General features: G+C 46.3%; 1 protein-coding gene across 1 annotated transcript in view; it reads left to right on the top strand.

The window, feature by feature from the left end:
- Window positions 1–4,700: 4,700 nt before the first annotated feature.
- DNAH2 (dynein axonemal heavy chain 2) overlaps window positions 4,701–18,086 on the top strand; it is a gene marked incomplete at its 5' end in the record, with an annotated part of 86,419 nt that continues 73,033 nt past the window's right edge. The window contains 3 exons of the mRNA XM_079904217.1: window positions 4,701–4,860; window positions 9,067–9,128; window positions 13,257–13,427. Of these exons, the coding sequence (XP_079760343.1) occupies window positions 4,701–4,860; window positions 9,067–9,128; window positions 13,257–13,427 (393 nt within the window). The remainder of the gene's footprint in view (window positions 4,861–9,066; window positions 9,129–13,256; window positions 13,428–18,086) is intronic.

Genomic DNA, 18,086 nt, shown 5'->3' with positions numbered 1-18,086 from the left:
GTCCCCTGATTCCCAGAAGGAATCGAAGCATTCCATGGCCTGGCTCTCCCACTTCCCTCAGTTGCCATCAGAAACTCAGGCATCAGCTCCCTCCGATCCAAGTGGCTAGTGGTGGTGGTGGGGAGACTCGGCAGCCTCAGGGGGCGGCAGCTGGTGAGTGGGGAGGAATCTGTGTGCTCAGCAAACAGCAGCCTCGGTGCCCAGTGGCTGCTTCCTCTCTCATCAATCAGCCCAGCCAAATGTCCTTGCATTCCCACCACCCCAAGGGGACTGGGGCTGGGCCAGGGTCCCCAGGGGAGTGAGATGGGATGGGTGGGGGCAGGGGGGTTGGTGCTTGGCTCCCCATCTCTTGGCCTCTGTTCTCTCCCCTCCTGGACGCTCTCGGCGGCGGTTCGTGTCATGGAACGGACTCCCTCCCGGTGCTACCATCGTGAGGGCATCAGCTACAAATCACCTGTGGGGGTCTGCTCGTGGCGGGGGGGTGCGGGGGGAAGAGGGATGAGTCAGGGCTGAAGAGGAATCTACTCTGGTTCTCACGGGACCGGCCCCGGGCACATTCAGCAGGGAGGCTGCTGGCACAGGGGCTCTGCGCCCCCCGCTGGCCTCTCCATCCCTGACGGATGCTCTGGACAGCAGGTTGAGACCTGGACCACAGAAATGTCCTCCCTCTTCTCACCTTTTCCTAGCCCCCAGCCCTAATTCCCCACTTCCCACCACAATCCAAAGGGCCAGCCCCCAGCTCACCCTAAATCTGCTGCTCCCCCTTGGGGACTGGGGCCTCCAGACCTTAGCCTCTGGCTCACTCTCCCCCCTCCTCAGCCCTTGCTCCCCTCAGGGACCCAGGCGTCCTGCCCACTCCCTTCACCATAACAACCATTCTTTTGGATTTGCTTAAGACTTTAATATCATTTCATTAAGTCAGCTAGTTCAGAGAAGGTTGGGGGCACAAAGAGACTGGGGTGGGCAAAAAAGGGCCAAGGTAGGGGGGAAGCAAGGGAAGAGCTCCCTCTCTCCGTGGAGATGGCTCTGAGAAATCAAATATTGACAGTGAGAGAACAGAACTTATTAAAGCTGGACAGGGGTGTGTGTGGGGAGCTGTGGGAATGGCCGGATGCCTGGGTTCTGAGAGTAATGAAGGTTCTGGGAGGAGGGAGTGCCTGAGGCCGGGAGGATGCAGAGAGATGAAGGGTTCTGTCGTACAACCCTTCTGCCCATTTCCTTTGCGAGGTACTGAGTCTTGCTACCCTGGCTGTTTCTCAGAGCTCCTAGACAGCTTCTCTAGCTGTCCCCTAGAGCTCCTGGGGACAAGACCCCCGTCACAGCTGTGGCTGCCCCCCTTTTCATCCCTTCTCCCTACCTCCACCTCTGTTGATGAGCTTCAGTGGCGTTTAATCGGATTGAGCAGTAATTAGCAAAGCAAGATGTTTGATTACCTATTTAGCATAATGTAGGGGGCTGGGATTCCTAGGCACAGCCAAGGCCAGTGGGGGTGGGGGGTGGTTCAGAAAAGAAATGGGGGCTACACAACATTCCTTTCCCTGAGGGAGCCATGAGCCCCGCCTATAAGTCTCCCCATCCTGTGCCTCCCCTCAAATCTTCACTCCTCTGGGACTTTCTCCCTGGGGGATCTGACCAATCATGTCACCCCTCTGCCACCCACTGCCTAACTGGTTTGAGGATCACCCACTTAGCCCTGCTTGCTGTGCAGCTGATTTTGGGGTGTGGCAGGACCCCTCTCTCCTTCAATCCTTGCCCTCAGCAACAGGAATGTGGGCTGGGCAGGAGCTCAGAAACCTCCTTGAAGGATAATGGGGGGGTGCCAAGGGCAGGGGTTGTCAATTCTGGAAATAAAAATGGGGTAGGTAGGATGGTGAGGTCAGAGCTGGGCTCAGGTGTGGATTAATCCACAGGCCCTTCAGGAGTACCAGGGACTGCCAGTCCTTGCCCTGCCAGACTGGCATAATGAGACTCGTCAGGTGTGAACATCAACCAGGAAAAGGGGGAACTGAGGTGCCAGCTTCTCTCCTCCAGCAAAGAAAATGTCATCAATTTAGCTCCTCATGGAAATGTAATCAGTGGGCTCGCTGCGGGCTTTGTCTTAATTAGGCACTATTGATGGAAGCAGGGAGGGTGCCTTCCCATCCCCCTGACTCGCTTCCTCCCTGCATCTCCCAGGCCTCCCTAAAGCTTCCACCAGTCCCAGGTACGGCTCAGTCTTCCAGGCGCCTCTTCTGGCACCCCGGCCCGCAGCGCCCCCTAGCACCGGCTGCCGTCTGCCCCTCCTCTCACACCCCTCTCCTGTCGCTTCCCCACGACTCTGTCTTTGTTCTTATGGAGAGCCGAGCCCCTCCCCGGCCCGGTCACCTTCCCCAGAGAGTCCCCGCCTCCTGTCCCCCCCAAAACGAGCGACGCTTTCCAAAGCCAATCCTCAGATTCCAAAAATTCCAGTTCCGTTCTTCCCTCCTTCCCCCACCCAGCGCTGCCCGGCGATCCTAGACCCCAGTCCGAATTAAGAAGGGGGAACGAGCGGGAGGGCAGGGGTGCTCCAGCCCCGGTTTTTTCCCCGGACTCAGCTGCAGCCACGGCTGTCTCGAAATCCTGGAACGCCTTCTAGAGCGCGCGTGAGCCTCGCAGACGGGACCTCGGGCGCCATCTGCTGGACTCGCCCGGAATGGAGCTCACAGACCCGCGCGCGGGGTCGGGCGCTTGGGTTGCCCCAGCCTTTTCAGTGTCCTGCGGGAGGCCACTCATTGTTTCCAGCCCCAGTCCTTACCGCCCGTCCTCAGACCAGGCCTCCCGTCCCCCTCCAGCCCCCCTCCAGCCCGCCAGGTTTAGCGGCTTCCCCGTGCCCCCCAGCCCTCTTGCCCCGGCTCCCCGCCGGGGTGACGCGAGCGCAGCCAAGCCGGGAGCGGCTGATCAGGGCGTCTCTGCGTCTGCGCCGAGGACGCTGGCTCGGCGCGCTCGGGCCCCCGCCACTCGCCCCCCCCCACCCCCCCGCTGCCCGTGCCCGGGGTTGCCAAGGCGACGCGTGCAGGCGCCGGCCCGAGAGGGCCACGCGGGGCAACTTCTCAGCTGGAGTGGCCGGTCGGTCGGCGTAGGGAGGAGAGGGTCGGCGTCGTGAGGTGTGTGTTGGCGGGGGAGGGCACCAGGGAGGAAGGGAGGAATGCCGGGGAGAGTGGGAAGCTACGGGGAGAAGGGGCAGTGGTGAGGGGTACGAGGGAGAGTTGCGGGGGAGGGCAGAGGAAGGGGCAGCTGAGAGGAAGGAGCGGCGACGGTTGTGACAGTTGTGTGAGGAAGCTCCTGTGAGGGGAAATTTGCCCACTGGTAGCCACTGGTGGTTGGAGGAGAGAGCCGGCCCCCTACGGTATTTCTTGAGAAATAGAATGAGCCCCAGGCTAGTAGAAGGCTCCTCCCGGGGCCTCGGTGTGGGACCATGGGGCGAACCCCATGGGAAGGTGGCTCCCAGCCTTGCCACCGGAATGTTCCTGAGGCTCCAGCCGGAGGCAGGGAAGCACAGCCTGACGCTTCTCTGGAGACCGATGGCAGAAGCCGCGCTGTGGTACCTGGCTTTATTGATGTGTTGGCCTAATAGAACGGTGTTCCTTGGAGCAAAGTACAAATCCTTCAAGTGTGAAACTCATAGCGTATGATCAATGCCTGTGGCAGTCTGTGGGGATGAGGAAGAAAAGCCACAGGTGTTTGTCAGGCTAGAGCTGAGTGAAGAGGAACTGCCCAGCGAATCAGACATTGCCCTGGGCGCCCGCCAGAGATGCCCCGCTTCCCGCCCTCCTGCTTTTCTGAGAGAGGCACTACTGGGCCTTCCTCATCGCCCCATTTCTCCCTCCCCCAGACACAATTCCAAGTTCATTGTTGGATGACCTTTGTCCTTCCTCTTCCAGTCTGTTCTCAGGACATCTGGAATCGAACGCTCTTGGTCTTCAGTAATCGGTTAGCACAGACTCAGCCAACTGTGCGAAGACACCTTTTCAGTACACACAGAACAGGGTTTCTGCCCCTCAGGATTGAGAAGCTGAAGAGACAGGTTGCAAATAGTGTTTCTTCCTTGTTTAAGGAGGTCACAGATTTTAGTGTGGGTAGGAGGGGCATTTTTCTTTCTCCCCCGCTTCCAGGGGGTAACTTGGGAGAAAAGGAGGTACATAGGAAAATCATCTTGGTTGCTCAGTGACGTGACAGAGAGTGTGGAACCTGGGGACAGTCTTCCCTTCCCTGGGCCCTCTCTCACTCACCCATGGCCCCTGAGAGCTAGAGTGCTTGAGGGTGTGTGCAACCACACCTCAGAGTGGTAGATGTTTCCCTGATTATCTTATGTTCTCATACCTCTGGGCAGAGATAGGGGTTCCTAAATCCTCATGAGTGGGTGTCTGCTGAGCCCTCATCTTTTTTTTTTTTTTTTCCCCCGGCCGCGCCTTGGGGCTTGTGGGATCTTAGTTTCCCGACCAGGAACGGAACTCATGTACCCCCTGCAGTGGAAGCGCGAGTCCTAACCCCTCGGCTGCCAGGGAATTCCCTGTGCTCTCATGTTTAGCTTCCATTTATTCCTCATGCCTCGAGGGACTGATTTTGATTTTTAACCCAGCGCCCTGAAGGAAGTGGGCTATCCCAGGGAAACGACTGAGGATTGGGGGTGCATCTGGTGGTGGTCCCCCAGCTTCCGTGTGTCTACAGGTTTTGCCAACACAATGCCCAGCAAAGCCGACAAGAAGCGGGAAGCGAGTAGCCGGGGAAGCGCCCGCTGGCGAGTCGCTCAGTCTGCTCTGGCCGCACAGGCTGTGGAGACCACCCTGCCGGCCAGCAGTGAGTCCCAGGCAGAGCCCGAGTCTCTCAAGGAGGAGGAGCCTGGTGGGTACCTGCTGGGGAGAGGCTTGGAGGCAGAATGTTTGTATTGAAGGAGGGTCTTAGGGCCGGGGAGCAGGTTCTGTTGCTTCTGGGTAAGAAGCAAGGGGTTCAGCGGAATCTCAGGCCTGCTGCTAGGTCCCTTGTTTTGTGTTTTCTTCCTGTCCAGCCTTATACTTGTTCTTTCTGTCTTAAAATTTCCCCCCAGTGCACCAAGAGCTCACCAGCCAATCCTCTACCCTAGCCTCTTCTTCCTTATTTCAAGTGTTCCTGGTTGCTCCTACCCCAGTGAAGAGGGTTTGATCTCTTCCTTTTTCCCATTTTCACCCTGGGTGGCAAAACAAATAATGTTTTCCTCCCATTAAGCCCATCACCATGGAGACTCAGCCTGCTTTGCCATCCTTTGAATCCTAAGCCTGACTGAATCTTTCTCCCATCTGTTTAAGGCTCTTGTATCTCTGCCCTCGTTTCGTCAGGGCCTTGGTAGACTAAGGAGGTTCAGGTTCAGGGCCACAGGAAAAGAAGCCTGATGTCTAGATTGAGGAAGAAAAGAGTTTAAAGAGGCTGCCTCTTGTGGCTTTGATCTGAGGGATTCCTTCCTGTTGGGTGAGCTGGGGCCAATAGGGTTGGAAGGTTTTTGGTAGCTGCTGCTGTCACTAGGCTGCCCCTTAGAGCACTGGCCAGTGTAGCTATGACTGTTAGCTAAGAATAGTCCTCCCCGTTTACCTGGGGCTTCTTTCCACTGCTAGCAGCCTGTCAAGATGGAGAGAAATAGAATCTCCTTTTAATACTAAAAGTTGAGAGATTAAGCGTGGGCATGGGAGAAAGGTCCAGGGTACACAGGGCCTTGCCCTGGGATCTGGACATTGGAACCATGCAAATTTTTTCTTCTGAGCTCTCTTAAGAGCAGTTTCAAGTGGGACTGGCTCCTAGAAGCTGGGTACCAGAAGCAAGGGGAGGGAGGATGGAAGGCAGTGAAGTTCAACTTGGAGACTCCTCTGGGGTGGGAAGGGAATGTCAGGGTGTCATGTGATGTTGCTTATATGTGGAATCTAAAAAAAGGGTACAGATGAACTCATCTGCAGAGCAGAAATAGAGTTACAGATGTAGAGGGCAGACTTGTGGTTGCCAGGGGGTAAGTGGGGGAGGGATAAATTGGAAGATTGTGATTGACATATGCACACTACTGTGTGTACAGTGGACAAGTAATAAGGACCTATTGTACAGCACAGGGAACTCTACTCAATACTCTGTGGTGGCCTATATGGGGAAAGAATCCAGAGAAGAGTGGATGTGTGTGTATATATATATATATGTGATTCACTTTGCTGTGCACCTGAAGCTGACACAACATTGTGAATCAACTATACTCCGATAAAAATTATAAAAAAAAGGGAACTTCTAAATGAGAGCATTGACCCCCAAACACCAAGGATCTCTGAGTCCTTTTAGCTCTAAGCCTTTTTATTGTTTGATGTGGTGCTTTCTAGCTGACAATTGATAGAGGTTCAGAGAAGACTTGGGCCTCCAAGGCAGCCCTGAAATGAGCCTTAATCCCTGTACTCAGGACTTCCCTGGTGGTCCAGCGGCTAAGACTCCGTGCTCCTAACGCAGGGAGCCTGGGTTCCATCCCTGGTCAGGGAACTAGATCCCACATGCATGCCGCAACTAAGAATTTGCATGCCGCAACGAAAGATCCCGTGTGCCACAACGAAAGATCCTGTGCAGCCAAATAAGTAAATATTAAAAAAAAAAATCCCTGTACTCTTTGGAGTTGGGGAGGGATTGAGGCCTGTCCCACAGGAGACAGAGGGGGCCTACTATGGTCTGAATGTTTGTGTCCCCCCCAAATTCATATGTTGAAATTCTCATGCCCAATATGATGGTGTTAGTAGGAGGGGCCTTTGGGAGGTTGCTTAAGTCATGAGGGTGGAGCTGTCATGAGTGGGATTAGTGCCTTAGAAGAAGCAACTCCAGAGAGATTCCTTGCCCCCTTCCGCCGGGCACAAAGAGAGGTCTGCACCCCAGAAGAGGGCCCTCACCCAACCCTGCTGGCACCCTGACCTAGGACTTCCAGCCTCCAGAACTGTGAGGAATAAATGTCTGCTGTTCAGAAGCCACCCAGTCTATGGTGTTCTGTTATAGTAGCCCAAATGGGCTAAGACCAGGCCTAAAACACTTCTTGGTGAAGGATGGTGGGTTAAAGGGCAAAACACCCTTTTGAGGTCTTTATTGATATCCTTTGCTTCCTTAAGCGCTCCTCCGTTCCCACTAAGAAAAGAAGTACAGGTTCATAATCCCATATCTCTAATTTTAAAAAGCCCTAAGAACTGAAACGTTTTTTTTCCCCCAAAATTTGGCATCCAAACTTATTTGGTGGTGAGACATAACCTAAACTGACATGAAGGTATTTATAGTCTATTTAAACCACTTAGTATACATTTTCATATGTTTTACTGCAGAAATACTGACATTAAAAGTTTGTGGAGTGCTGTTCTAGAGGCCCCAAGATGTGGTGGGGGTCTCATATGCCATACGCTATTACAAGTCTACATTCTGAAATATACTTGATCCCAAGGGTTTTGGTTAAGGGATTGTAGACCTGTATTTCAGGCAAATCAGAAAAAATACAGAGAATGAGATAATGAACACCCATGTACCCGTCACCCAGTGTGAGAATAAATCATGATGGCAACAAGTGAATCCCTTTGTCCCCCTGCTACACGCCACCCCCCCAAGCCCTTCTCTCCTTCTCCAGAGGTCACCGCTATCCCGAGTTGGTGTTTGTCATTTTCAAGCCTGTTTCTTAAAATTTTACTGTGTGTATCCATGACCATCACATACTAGTATCGTATTGCATGGTTTAGACTTTATATAAATTGTATTACAATAGAGGACAAAACCAGTTTACTCTTGAGATTGTCTCAGTCTCCCTCCCCCGCCTCGTCCCTGTCTGAAACCTTGGATGCCCTTGGCTTTCTCGAAGGGCGTTGGGTTTCTTGGTTACCCATCCCACTCACCACTGAGCTCCTAGAATCAGCTGTCCCACCTTTCTCATGATTTCCTTCCTCGGCCTGTGTGCCTCACTCCCCTCTTAGGGTTTCTTTCTGGAAGTTGGAGTGTCCTGTTCCCAAGGTCTTTTGGTCGCACCTCATTTGTTCCTTCCTCCTTTCAGCCCACAGGAGATGGGAGGCCCACCAGTTTTACCCCAGTCTCCTGTGTGAGCAACAGATCAGGAAGGAGAGGGACACCCCTCTGGGTTTTATGGAGTCCAGAGTGGGGATGACGGTTTGCTTGGAGAGGGGCTGATTTCTGTGGGCCCCAACTTCTCCATGTGGGAACAGGATGGGGGAAGAATGGCAGGCCAGAAGCTGAATGCCTAGAATGACCTTAATACTGACTGCCTTCATTCCCCTGCCTCCTTCTGTGCCCCCTCCAGCCCCAGTCAGCTTTTTAAAAGAAAAATTTAAAAATATACATTTATTTATTTATATTTGGCTGCACTGGGTCTTAGTTGTGGCACGTGGGACCTTCGCTGTGGCATGTCTAGTTGCAGAGAACTGGAGGCAGGGACTCGGACAGACATTTGTATGCCCGTGTTCACAGCAGTGCTATTCACAGCAGCCGAAAGGCGGACACACCCAAGCGTCCATCCATGATGAATGGATAAACAAATTGCAGCGGAATATTATGCAGCCATAAAAAGAATGAAGGTCTGCTACGATACGACAACGTGGATGAACCTTGAAAATATGCCAAGTGAAAGAAGCCAGTCACAAAAGACCGCATATTATATGATTCCACCAGTATAAAATGTCCAGAATAGGCAAGTTCATAGACTCAGAAGGTAGATTAGTGGTCACCAGGATCTGGGAGGAAAGGGGAATAGGGAGTGCCTGCTGAGAGGCTAGGCTCTGGTGCAACTTAGAAGTGAAGATATAGGGGCCATGGGGTGCCAGTTTCTCAAGGTACTTCAAGTACCTTGAAGTGGAGTTGCTCGGTCATATGGTGACTCCGTGTTTAACTTCTTTTATTTGTTGTTGTTTTTTTGGCTGTGCTGTCTGGCATGTGGGATCTTAGTTCCCCATCCAGGGATCGAACTCGTGCACCCTGCAGTGGAAGCTCAGAGACTTAACCACTGGACCGCCAGGGAAGTCTCTGTGTTTAACTTTTAATGGAATGCCTTCATTTTTGAATTTTCATTCTTCCCAGAGCCAATATTGGAGGAACCTGAAATACAGAAAGAAGAATTACAGGAGTGTGAGATAGACGTGGTAAGTTTGGCTTTTCTCTGAGACAAATATTCCTCCCCAACAACTGGTGAATCAAAGGATCAGTTGCAGAATGGAGTACGAGGAATTCTCTTCAATCTCTCACTACCTTCTCTTTACTTTCTACTGGTAGCCTGCTCACTGCAAATCCAGTACACCGAGTAAAGGACAAAGTTATCCGTGTCCCCTACCCCTCCCAAAGAATAGGGCTTTCAGTGGGGAACAGGGCTCTCAGAAGGCCCTTCCTCATCTCTCCACCTTGGGTCAGATTGCAACAAGCTATACCCGTTGAATGGGTGAACATCTGAACAAGCTGGGCGGACACTGTCCTAATTGGATACTAATTTCCAAGACATCCTCTTTCTTCCTGTCCTTCAGTTCCCTCCTTTGGCTGAAGAGTTTACAGAAGCCACTTGAAATACCTTCAGAATTTGGCACTTAGTAACCTCTACACTTTTATTTCCAAGCTGCATCAGAGCCTAGGCACACCCTCAGTTACCTGGGTTAGAAGAATAGAATGGTGACCTTGAACTTTTTTAAAAAGGGAGAGAAAAGTGACAACTACTCATTAAAGAAAAAAATTGGAAGGGACAGAAAAGTAAAACAAAGAATGGGAAAATAAAAGTCATAGTATTACTGCCTAAACACATCCAACGTTACTAATTTGGTATATGTCCTTTCTTTCTGTGTAGATTTGCAAGTTTTTTTGTTTTTTAACAATCCCAACTGTACCACACATTATAATTTTTTATTAGGCTTTCTCACAAAACATTTTTTTATTCTTCGTGTTATTATATACTTAAAAAAATACGCCAGGCTGCCTTTATTTTTTTAATCACAAATATGTAAATCACAAGATACCTCTTTTTTTTTGATATGTAGTATTTTCATTACTGTTATTACATACTTTTTGTAAGCAGCATTTTTTTTTTTTGGCTGCGTAGCTTATGGGATCTTAGTTCCTGACCAGGGATTGAACCTGGGCCCCAGCAGTGAAAAACACCAAATCCTAACCACTGGACCGCCAGGGAATTCTCCGTAAGTGCCATTTTTTTTTTTTTTTTTTTTGGCTGCCGTGCTGCATGCAGGATCCTAGTTCCCTGACCAGGGATTGAATCTGTGCCCCCTGCAATAGAAACGTGGAGTGTTAACCACTGGACCGCCAGGGAAGCCCCTTTAAGTGCCATTTTTAATGGTCATACGGTGCTCCGTAAGATATATGTATCACAGTTAAATCCTTACTCTTGGACATTTGCCATTTATGATTTTTTTGCTCTCATAATAATACAGTGATGAATATTGTAAATAAAACTAACACATTTTGAAATACTTAATATTTCCTTAAGTTAGATTCCTGTATATGGAGTTCCTGAATCAAAGAGTAAAGAACATTTCTAACACCTTTAATACATAATGCCAAATTGTTTTTCAAACAAATTGCATTTTTTTGCCCTCGCACTAGCAACAAACACTTTCCAGGCCTAGGTGTTAGCAGTTTAGCAGTTTTTTTTTCTGGTTCCACTCCGCGGCTTGTGGGATCTTAGTTCCCCGAGCAGGGATTGAACCTGCACCCTCGGCAGTGAAAACGTGGAGTCCTAACCACTGGACCACCAGGGAATTCCCTAGCAAGGATTTTTTTTTTACATCTTTATTGGAGTATAATTGCTTTACAGTGGTGTGTTAGTTTCTGCTTTATAACAAAGTGAATCAGTTATACATATACATATGTTCCCATATCTCCTCCCTCTTGCATCTCCCTCTCTCCCACCCTCCCTATCCCACCCCTCTAGGTGGTCACAAAGCACCGAGCTGATCTCCCTGTGCTATGCGGCTGCTTCGCACTAGCTATCTATTTTACGTTTGGTAGTGTATATATGTCCATGCCACTCTCTCACTTTGTCCAAGCTTACCCTTCCCCCTCCCCATATCCTCAAGTCCATTCTCTAGTAGGTCTGTGTCTTTATTCCTGTCTTACCCCTAGGTACTTCATGACATTTTTTTTTCTTATATTCCATATATATGTGTTAGCATACAGTATTTGTCTTTCTCTTTCTGACTTACTTCACTCTGTATGACAGACTCTAGGTCCATCCACCTCACTACAAATCACTCAATTTCGTTTCTTTTTATGGCTGAGTAATATTCCATTGTATATATGTGCCACATCTTCTTTATCCATTCATCCGATGATGGACACTTAGGTTGTTTCCATCTCCTGGCTATTGTAAATAGAACTGCAATGAACATTTTGGTACATGACTCTTTTTGAATTATGGTTTTCTCAGGGTATATGCCCAGTAGTGGGATTGCTGGGTCATATGGTAGTTCTATTTGTAGTTTTTTAAGGAACCTCCATACTGTTCTCCATAGTGGCTGTACCAACCTAGCAAGGATTTTTTAAAAAATGATACACCTTTGCTATGTTTATTTGTATTTCTTTGATTTCAAATGAAATTGAACATTTATTTCATATTTTCACATTTTCATTTTTTCTTTTTTTATGACATGATATGTTTGTTCATATCCTTTCATCCATTTATCTGGGTCTTAGTGTTTTTCTCGTTGGTTCTTCATGTATGTATTTATATACGGAAGATTTTAGATCACTAGCTAAATTTTCTTGACCTGGAAACTTTAAGTAAGAGGGATTCTTTATCATCTTCCAGAAGTACTGGAAGAAGGACGGGGTGACTTCTCAAGTTCACCGAGCTAGATTTTTATATCCTCTAGTTTTCTTAATTTATTTAGTAGTGTTCAAAATAATGCTGTCTTTTTTCTAGCCACCAGTTATGATTTATTTTCCATCGAATTGGTTTGTTCTTTGGTGTTTTCCAGTCTTGTCTTTTCACCTCCCTTTTTCTTTTTTCCTCACTGATATGCCAGTTGACTTTTGCCCAATATCACATACTTATTCCAGTATCCTGTGGAGGCCACATCATGGAGAAATTGCTCTTTTACCCTTATCCTTTTTCCAGCTTGTCATCCCCTTGCTCCTAATTGTTTTTGTTTGTTTGTTCGGTTTTTTTTTTTGTTTTTTTTGGTGTTTGTTCGTTTTTAATTTATTTATTTATTATTTTTGGCTGTGTTGGGTCTTCGTTTCTGTGCGAGGGCTTTCTCTAGTTGCAGCGAGCAGGGGCCACTCTTCATCGCGGTGCGCGGGCCTCTCACTATTGCGGCCTCTTCTGTTGTGGAGCACAGGCTCCAGACGCACAGGCTCAGTAGTTGTGCCTCACGGGCCTAGTTGCTCCGCGGCATGTGGGATCTTCCCAGACCAGGGTTCGAACCTGTGTCCCCTGCATTGGCAGGCAGATTCTCAACCACTGTGCCACCAGGGAAGCCCTGTTTGTTTGTTTTTAAGATCTTTATTGGAGTATAATTGCTTTACAATGGTGTGTTAGTTTCTGCTTTATAACAAAGTGAATGAGCTATACATATACATATATCCCCATCTCTCTTCCCTCTTGCGTCTCCCTCCCTCCCACCCTCCCTATCCCACCCCTCTAGGTGGTCACAAAGCACCGAGCTGGTCTCATTGTGCTTTGCTGCTGCTTCCCACTAGCTATCGGTTTTACATTTGGTAGTGTACGTATGTCCATGCCACTCTCTCACTTTGTCCCAGCTTTAATGGAATATAACTCAACCATAAAAAGAAATGAAATTGAGTTATTTGTAGTGAGTTGGATGGACCTAGAGTCTGTCATTACAGAGTGAAGTAAGTCAGAAAGAGAAAAACAAATACCATATGCTAACACATACATATGGAATCCTAATTGTTTGACTTAGGCTAATATCCTACATGTTCCCTTGATTTAGTTTTACTGTGAGGTTGAGGGTTGCTTGATAAGACATTTTTACAAACACAGGCATAAATGAAGTATCTTGGGAAGATGATATCCCTCAGTCTTCCTTCATGATCCATTCTATTTTTACTGGTAGAGGGAAGAGAATCTTATTGTCTTGTTTCTTCGAAAGCTTGAAACCTGTCTTTCAGTCCGTTCTCAGCTTTCCCTTCCCCGTTCTGAAGCTGTCTGACTTCCCTCATCCCCCACGTCCTCATACGTGACAGTGGTTGGGAGAAGTGACCCATCCTGACAGCTGTCCCTGCTCTGGCCCTCTGCTCTCCTTCTGCAGAAGCCCCTTTTCCTGTCCCGAGCTATGCTGACAGGACTGGCAGCTGCCACTTGGACAGAGGAGCACGATACCATTCTGGAACACTTTGCCCAGGACCCTTCAGAGCCCATCCTCACCATCTTCATCGACCCCTGTTTGGGGCTGAAGCTAGGTCTGGGGATGCCTGTGCAGGTGCGTACTCCGCGGTCCAGACATCAGGGTGTTCTCCCAGGGGGCTGAAGGTTCTGAGGATCTCTGTCATCTGTGAGTCTCATCTCCTGTGTACAAGGTCTGTTGAGCATCACACACCCTGCTTGGCAGCAGGATACAGAGAGGAATGAGGCAAAGTTTTGCTTTTTTTTTTTTTTTTGCGGTACGCGGGCCTCTCACTGTTGTGGCCTCTCCCGTTGCGGAGCACAGGCTCCGGACGCGCAGGCTCAGCGGCCATGGCTCATGGGCCCAGCCGCTCCGCGGCACGTGGGATCTTCCCGGACTGGGGCACGAACCCGTGTCCCCTGCATCGGCAGGCGGACTCTCAACCGCTGCGCCACCAGGGAAGCCCCAAGGTTTTGCTTTTGATGATCTCATGGTCTAGTGGGGAAGACAGACATATAAAAAATATTTACAGTATATTATGATGCCTGGGCAAAGCTTTATAAGAGCTTTTTTGGAAGCAACTAATGTAGCCAGTGGAATGCTGGCAAGGCTTGGTGATGGAGGTGATATTTGAGTTGGGGATGAAGGGTAAGTAGGATTTCATCGAGGCTGAGTAAGAGCATCCAGGTAAAGAACACTTTATGTGCAAAGAAAGAGGAGTTGTGGGAAATGATACGGGAAAGGTGGGTTGGGGTCAGCTTGTGACGGGCCTTGTATGTTATGCTAAAGAATTTGGCTTTATCCCAGAGGGAACTATTGAAGGCTTTCGTGGGTTAGATAGATAACTGTTCCAACAATGGGGAGGATGCATTAGTGAAAGGTAAACCATGGGTAGGGAAACAGTTAAAAGACAGAAGTATAGTAAAATGTTGGTGGTAGCGTATGGGTGGTGGGTGTACAGGTCATTATTGTAAAATTCTTTTAGTGTTCCTGTATGTTGGAAATTTTTAGAAATAAAATTCTGGAAAAGAAGAAGGGCTATTGCTTTGCTTTTATTGGCAGCACATATACAAAGATTGAAATGATAATGAAGATTAGCATGGCCCTGCTCAGCAGCACAGTTTGTGAAGCTTCCACATTAAACAAACAAACCCCAAAACAGGCCATGGCTTTTTCCTGTGTATTGGCAACAATCGGCTATAAAGCATCATGAAAAATATATTTCATTCACAAAAGGAACAAAAATTTGCAAAAAATAATTTAGGATCTATACGTAAGAAAACAACTTTGTTGAAGGCCAAGAAAGAAGATTTAAATAAATGATGAGCCCTACTTTGTTATAAAGCAGAAACTAACACACCATTGTAAAGCAATTATACTTCACTAAAGATGTTAAAAAAAAAGATGAGCCCTATCCTGTTTCTGAGTGGGAACCTTAATATTATAAAGATCATTCCACCCAAAAAACTGTACTGTTTTAATGCAACTCCAATCGAAGTGCCACAGACCCTAGATCCCTAGTGTAAAGGATTATTTAAAGTATATCTAGAAAAATGAAATGAAAATAGCAAAAAAAAAAAAAAGATGAAGAAGAAAAGTAATGTAGGAGATCTGTAACTATGAAAATCTTTTATTAAATTACAGTAATTAAAATAGTTAGATTGGGGCACGAATATGTATTATACAAGCAACAGTAAAGAAACAGAGAGAGTCCAGAAACATATATGTAAGCATTTTCTACAAAAATTGCTTTTAAAATCTGTGGGGAAAGATGGATTATTCGATGAATAGGGAAACATGGAAAACAAAGGTTTTCTATTAAAAAAATCTAGTGGGGCAAGGGGGAGATAGGGAAATGTTGGTGAAAGGGTACAAATTTTTTGTCCCTACAACAAAAGCAATAAAGGCAAAAATAAACAAGTGGAACTACATCTAACTAAAAAGCTTCTGCACAGCAAAGGAAATCATCGACAAAATGAAAAGTCAACCTATGAATGGGAGGAAATATTTGCAAATCATATATCTGATAAGAGATGAATACATATCTAAAATATATATAAAGAAATCATACAATTTAATAGCAAGAAAACAAAACAATGTGATTAAAAACCGTGCAGAATTGAAAAGACATTTTTCCGATGAAGACATACACATGGCCAACATGTACGTGAAGAGGTGCTCAACATCACTAATCAGAGAAATGCAAATCAAAACCACAGTGAGGTATCACCTCATACCTGTTAGAATGACCATCATGAGAAAGACAAGAGATGACAAATATTGATGAGGATGTGGAGAAAAGGGAACCCTTGTGTACTGGGAATGTAAATTGGTGCAGTCACTATGGAAAACAGTATGGAGGTTCCTCAAAAAAATAAAAATAGAACTACCATATGATCTAGCAATCCCACTTCTGGGTGTATATCCAAAGGAAATGAAATCATGATCTTGAAGAAATATCCACACCCCCACATTCATTATAGTTTATTTATAATAGCCAAGGTATGGAAACAGCCTAAGTGTCCGTCATTGGATGAGTGGATAAAGAAAATGTGGAATACACACACACACACACACACACACACACACACACACACACATATTCAGCAATGAGAGAGAAAAAAACCTTGCCATTTGCAAAAACATGGGTGGCCTTGGAGGGTATTATGCTCAGTGAAATAAGTCAGATGGAGAAAGACAATTACTGTATGATCTCACTTATATGTGGAATCTAGAAAAAAAACAACTAACTCATAGAAACAGAGAACAGGACAGATTGAGAAACAGAGATTCAGATGGAGGGAAACAGAGGACAGATTGGTGGCTGCCAGAGTTGGGGATGGGGGAGTAGGGAAAATGGATGAAGTTGGTCAAAGGTACAAACTTCCAATTATGAGATAAATAAGTTCTGGGGATTAATGTACATACATCATGGTGACTCTAGTTAACAAAACATATATTTGAAAGTTGCTAAGGGAACAGATCTTAAAAGTTCTGACAAAAAAAAAATTGTAGTTATGTAAGGTGATAGGTGTTAACTTATTGTAATCACTTTGCAATAAATATACATATCAAATCATTACACTGTATACCTTAAACCAATACAATGTTATAGATCAATTATATCTCAATAAAACCGGGGGAAAATTGTACAAAGTTTAAGTTATGCAAGATTAATGAGTTCTGGAGATCTAATATACAGCATGGTAACTATGGTTAATAATACTATAATGTATAATTTGCTAAAGGGTAGTTCTTAAGTGTTCTCACTACAAAAAGAAAAAAGAAAAAAAATGGTAACCATATGGGATAATGGATATGTTAATTGGCTTGATTGCAGTGATCATTTCACAGTGTATATGTATTTCAAAACAACAAAGTGTACACCTTAAATATATACAATGTTTATTTGTCAATTATGTCTCGACAAAGCTGAAAAACATCTATTTAGCATGCCAAAAAATATTCTAAATAGATCATGGATTTAATCGTATTCTCCTGGGGCAAGATTGAAATTGAAAAACTTCCTTAAGAAATTATTACTCTTGAATACTTGATAAAATAGTAAAAAGTAAAACGAGAAAACCACAAACACCCAAGAGTAAACAAACAAGGAAAGAAGCAAAATCTAATCTAATAAACTTTAAAAGTGGGGGCCAATGAAAGGTCTATGTACTAACTTATGGAAACCGTCCTCCCTGCGGGAATGGTGGACGCCCCCTAGTGAGATGGAGTGAACCTTGGTTTTTTACAAAATCTGAAAAGAAAGAGCCCATGTATTTTAACAAAGATTTTACAGTTTTAAATTAGCCTTAACCATCTGCCCATCCCCTCATGCAGTTATCTTAGGCTAGAGAAAAGTGAATGAAACATAAAATACCCAACCCTTTAACTTCGAGGGGGAAATGAAACTGGACTCTCACAGTGGGACATCAGGAAGTCACCCACAGTACTTTAAAGCAATAAGAAGGAATTCAGAGAGCTGTGCAAGCATGAGGCAAGTGAAATTGCATGGCAACTGCAAGCATACTACATCAAGGGAGAAAAAGAACAGAACAAAACATGCAAAAGAGGAAAACATAACTGAACAGAAGGCAATTCCTCACAACAGCATCACGTTACAGTACGACTTAATAAGAACACGAATTTAATTTTTTAATAAGCTGAGAGACGAAATGATAAAACGTGAGAATGAAATAAGAGGGAGACTGCAGATTTTTGAAATAAAGAAAGCAGCATGTTTACGTGTTAAAATTAGTAGGTTAGAAACAGCAAGGAACTGAATAGCTACCACTGAAAATCTGAACGGATGTAGAAGAGAGGCCTCAGATAATTACAGCGTATGCAGAAGAAAAAACCAATGACAATACAAGTAGAGAGAAGTTAATAGATGTGAAAGACAGACACAGGTGATCTAACATAGGGTACCAACTAATGAAACAGAATATAAATTTAAAAATAAAATACAGAGGGACTTCCCTGGTGGTGCAGTGGATAATACTGACCTCCCATTGCAGAGGGCCCAGGTTCAATCCCTGGTCAGGGAGCTAGGTCCCACATGCATGCTGCAACTAAGAGTTCACATGCCATATCTAAGGAGCCTGCCTACCACAACTAAGACCCGGTGGAACAAAAAAAATAATAAAAATACAGAAAATTTCCCTGAACTGCAGAAGGAACAGAATGTGGGAATTGAAAGGACATACTTTATTCCACAAAAATTTGTTGCACAGTGTTTAATGTCAATACACGTCT

The sequence above is a fragment of the Stenella coeruleoalba genome (genome assembly GCF_951394435.1).
Source record: "Stenella coeruleoalba genome assembly, chromosome: 19".
NCBI classification, from domain to species: domain Eukaryota; kingdom Metazoa; phylum Chordata; class Mammalia; order Artiodactyla; family Delphinidae; genus Stenella; species Stenella coeruleoalba.
The sequence above is the reverse complement of the archived record's forward strand: the minus strand, read 5'-3'. Positions and strand labels throughout refer to the sequence as shown.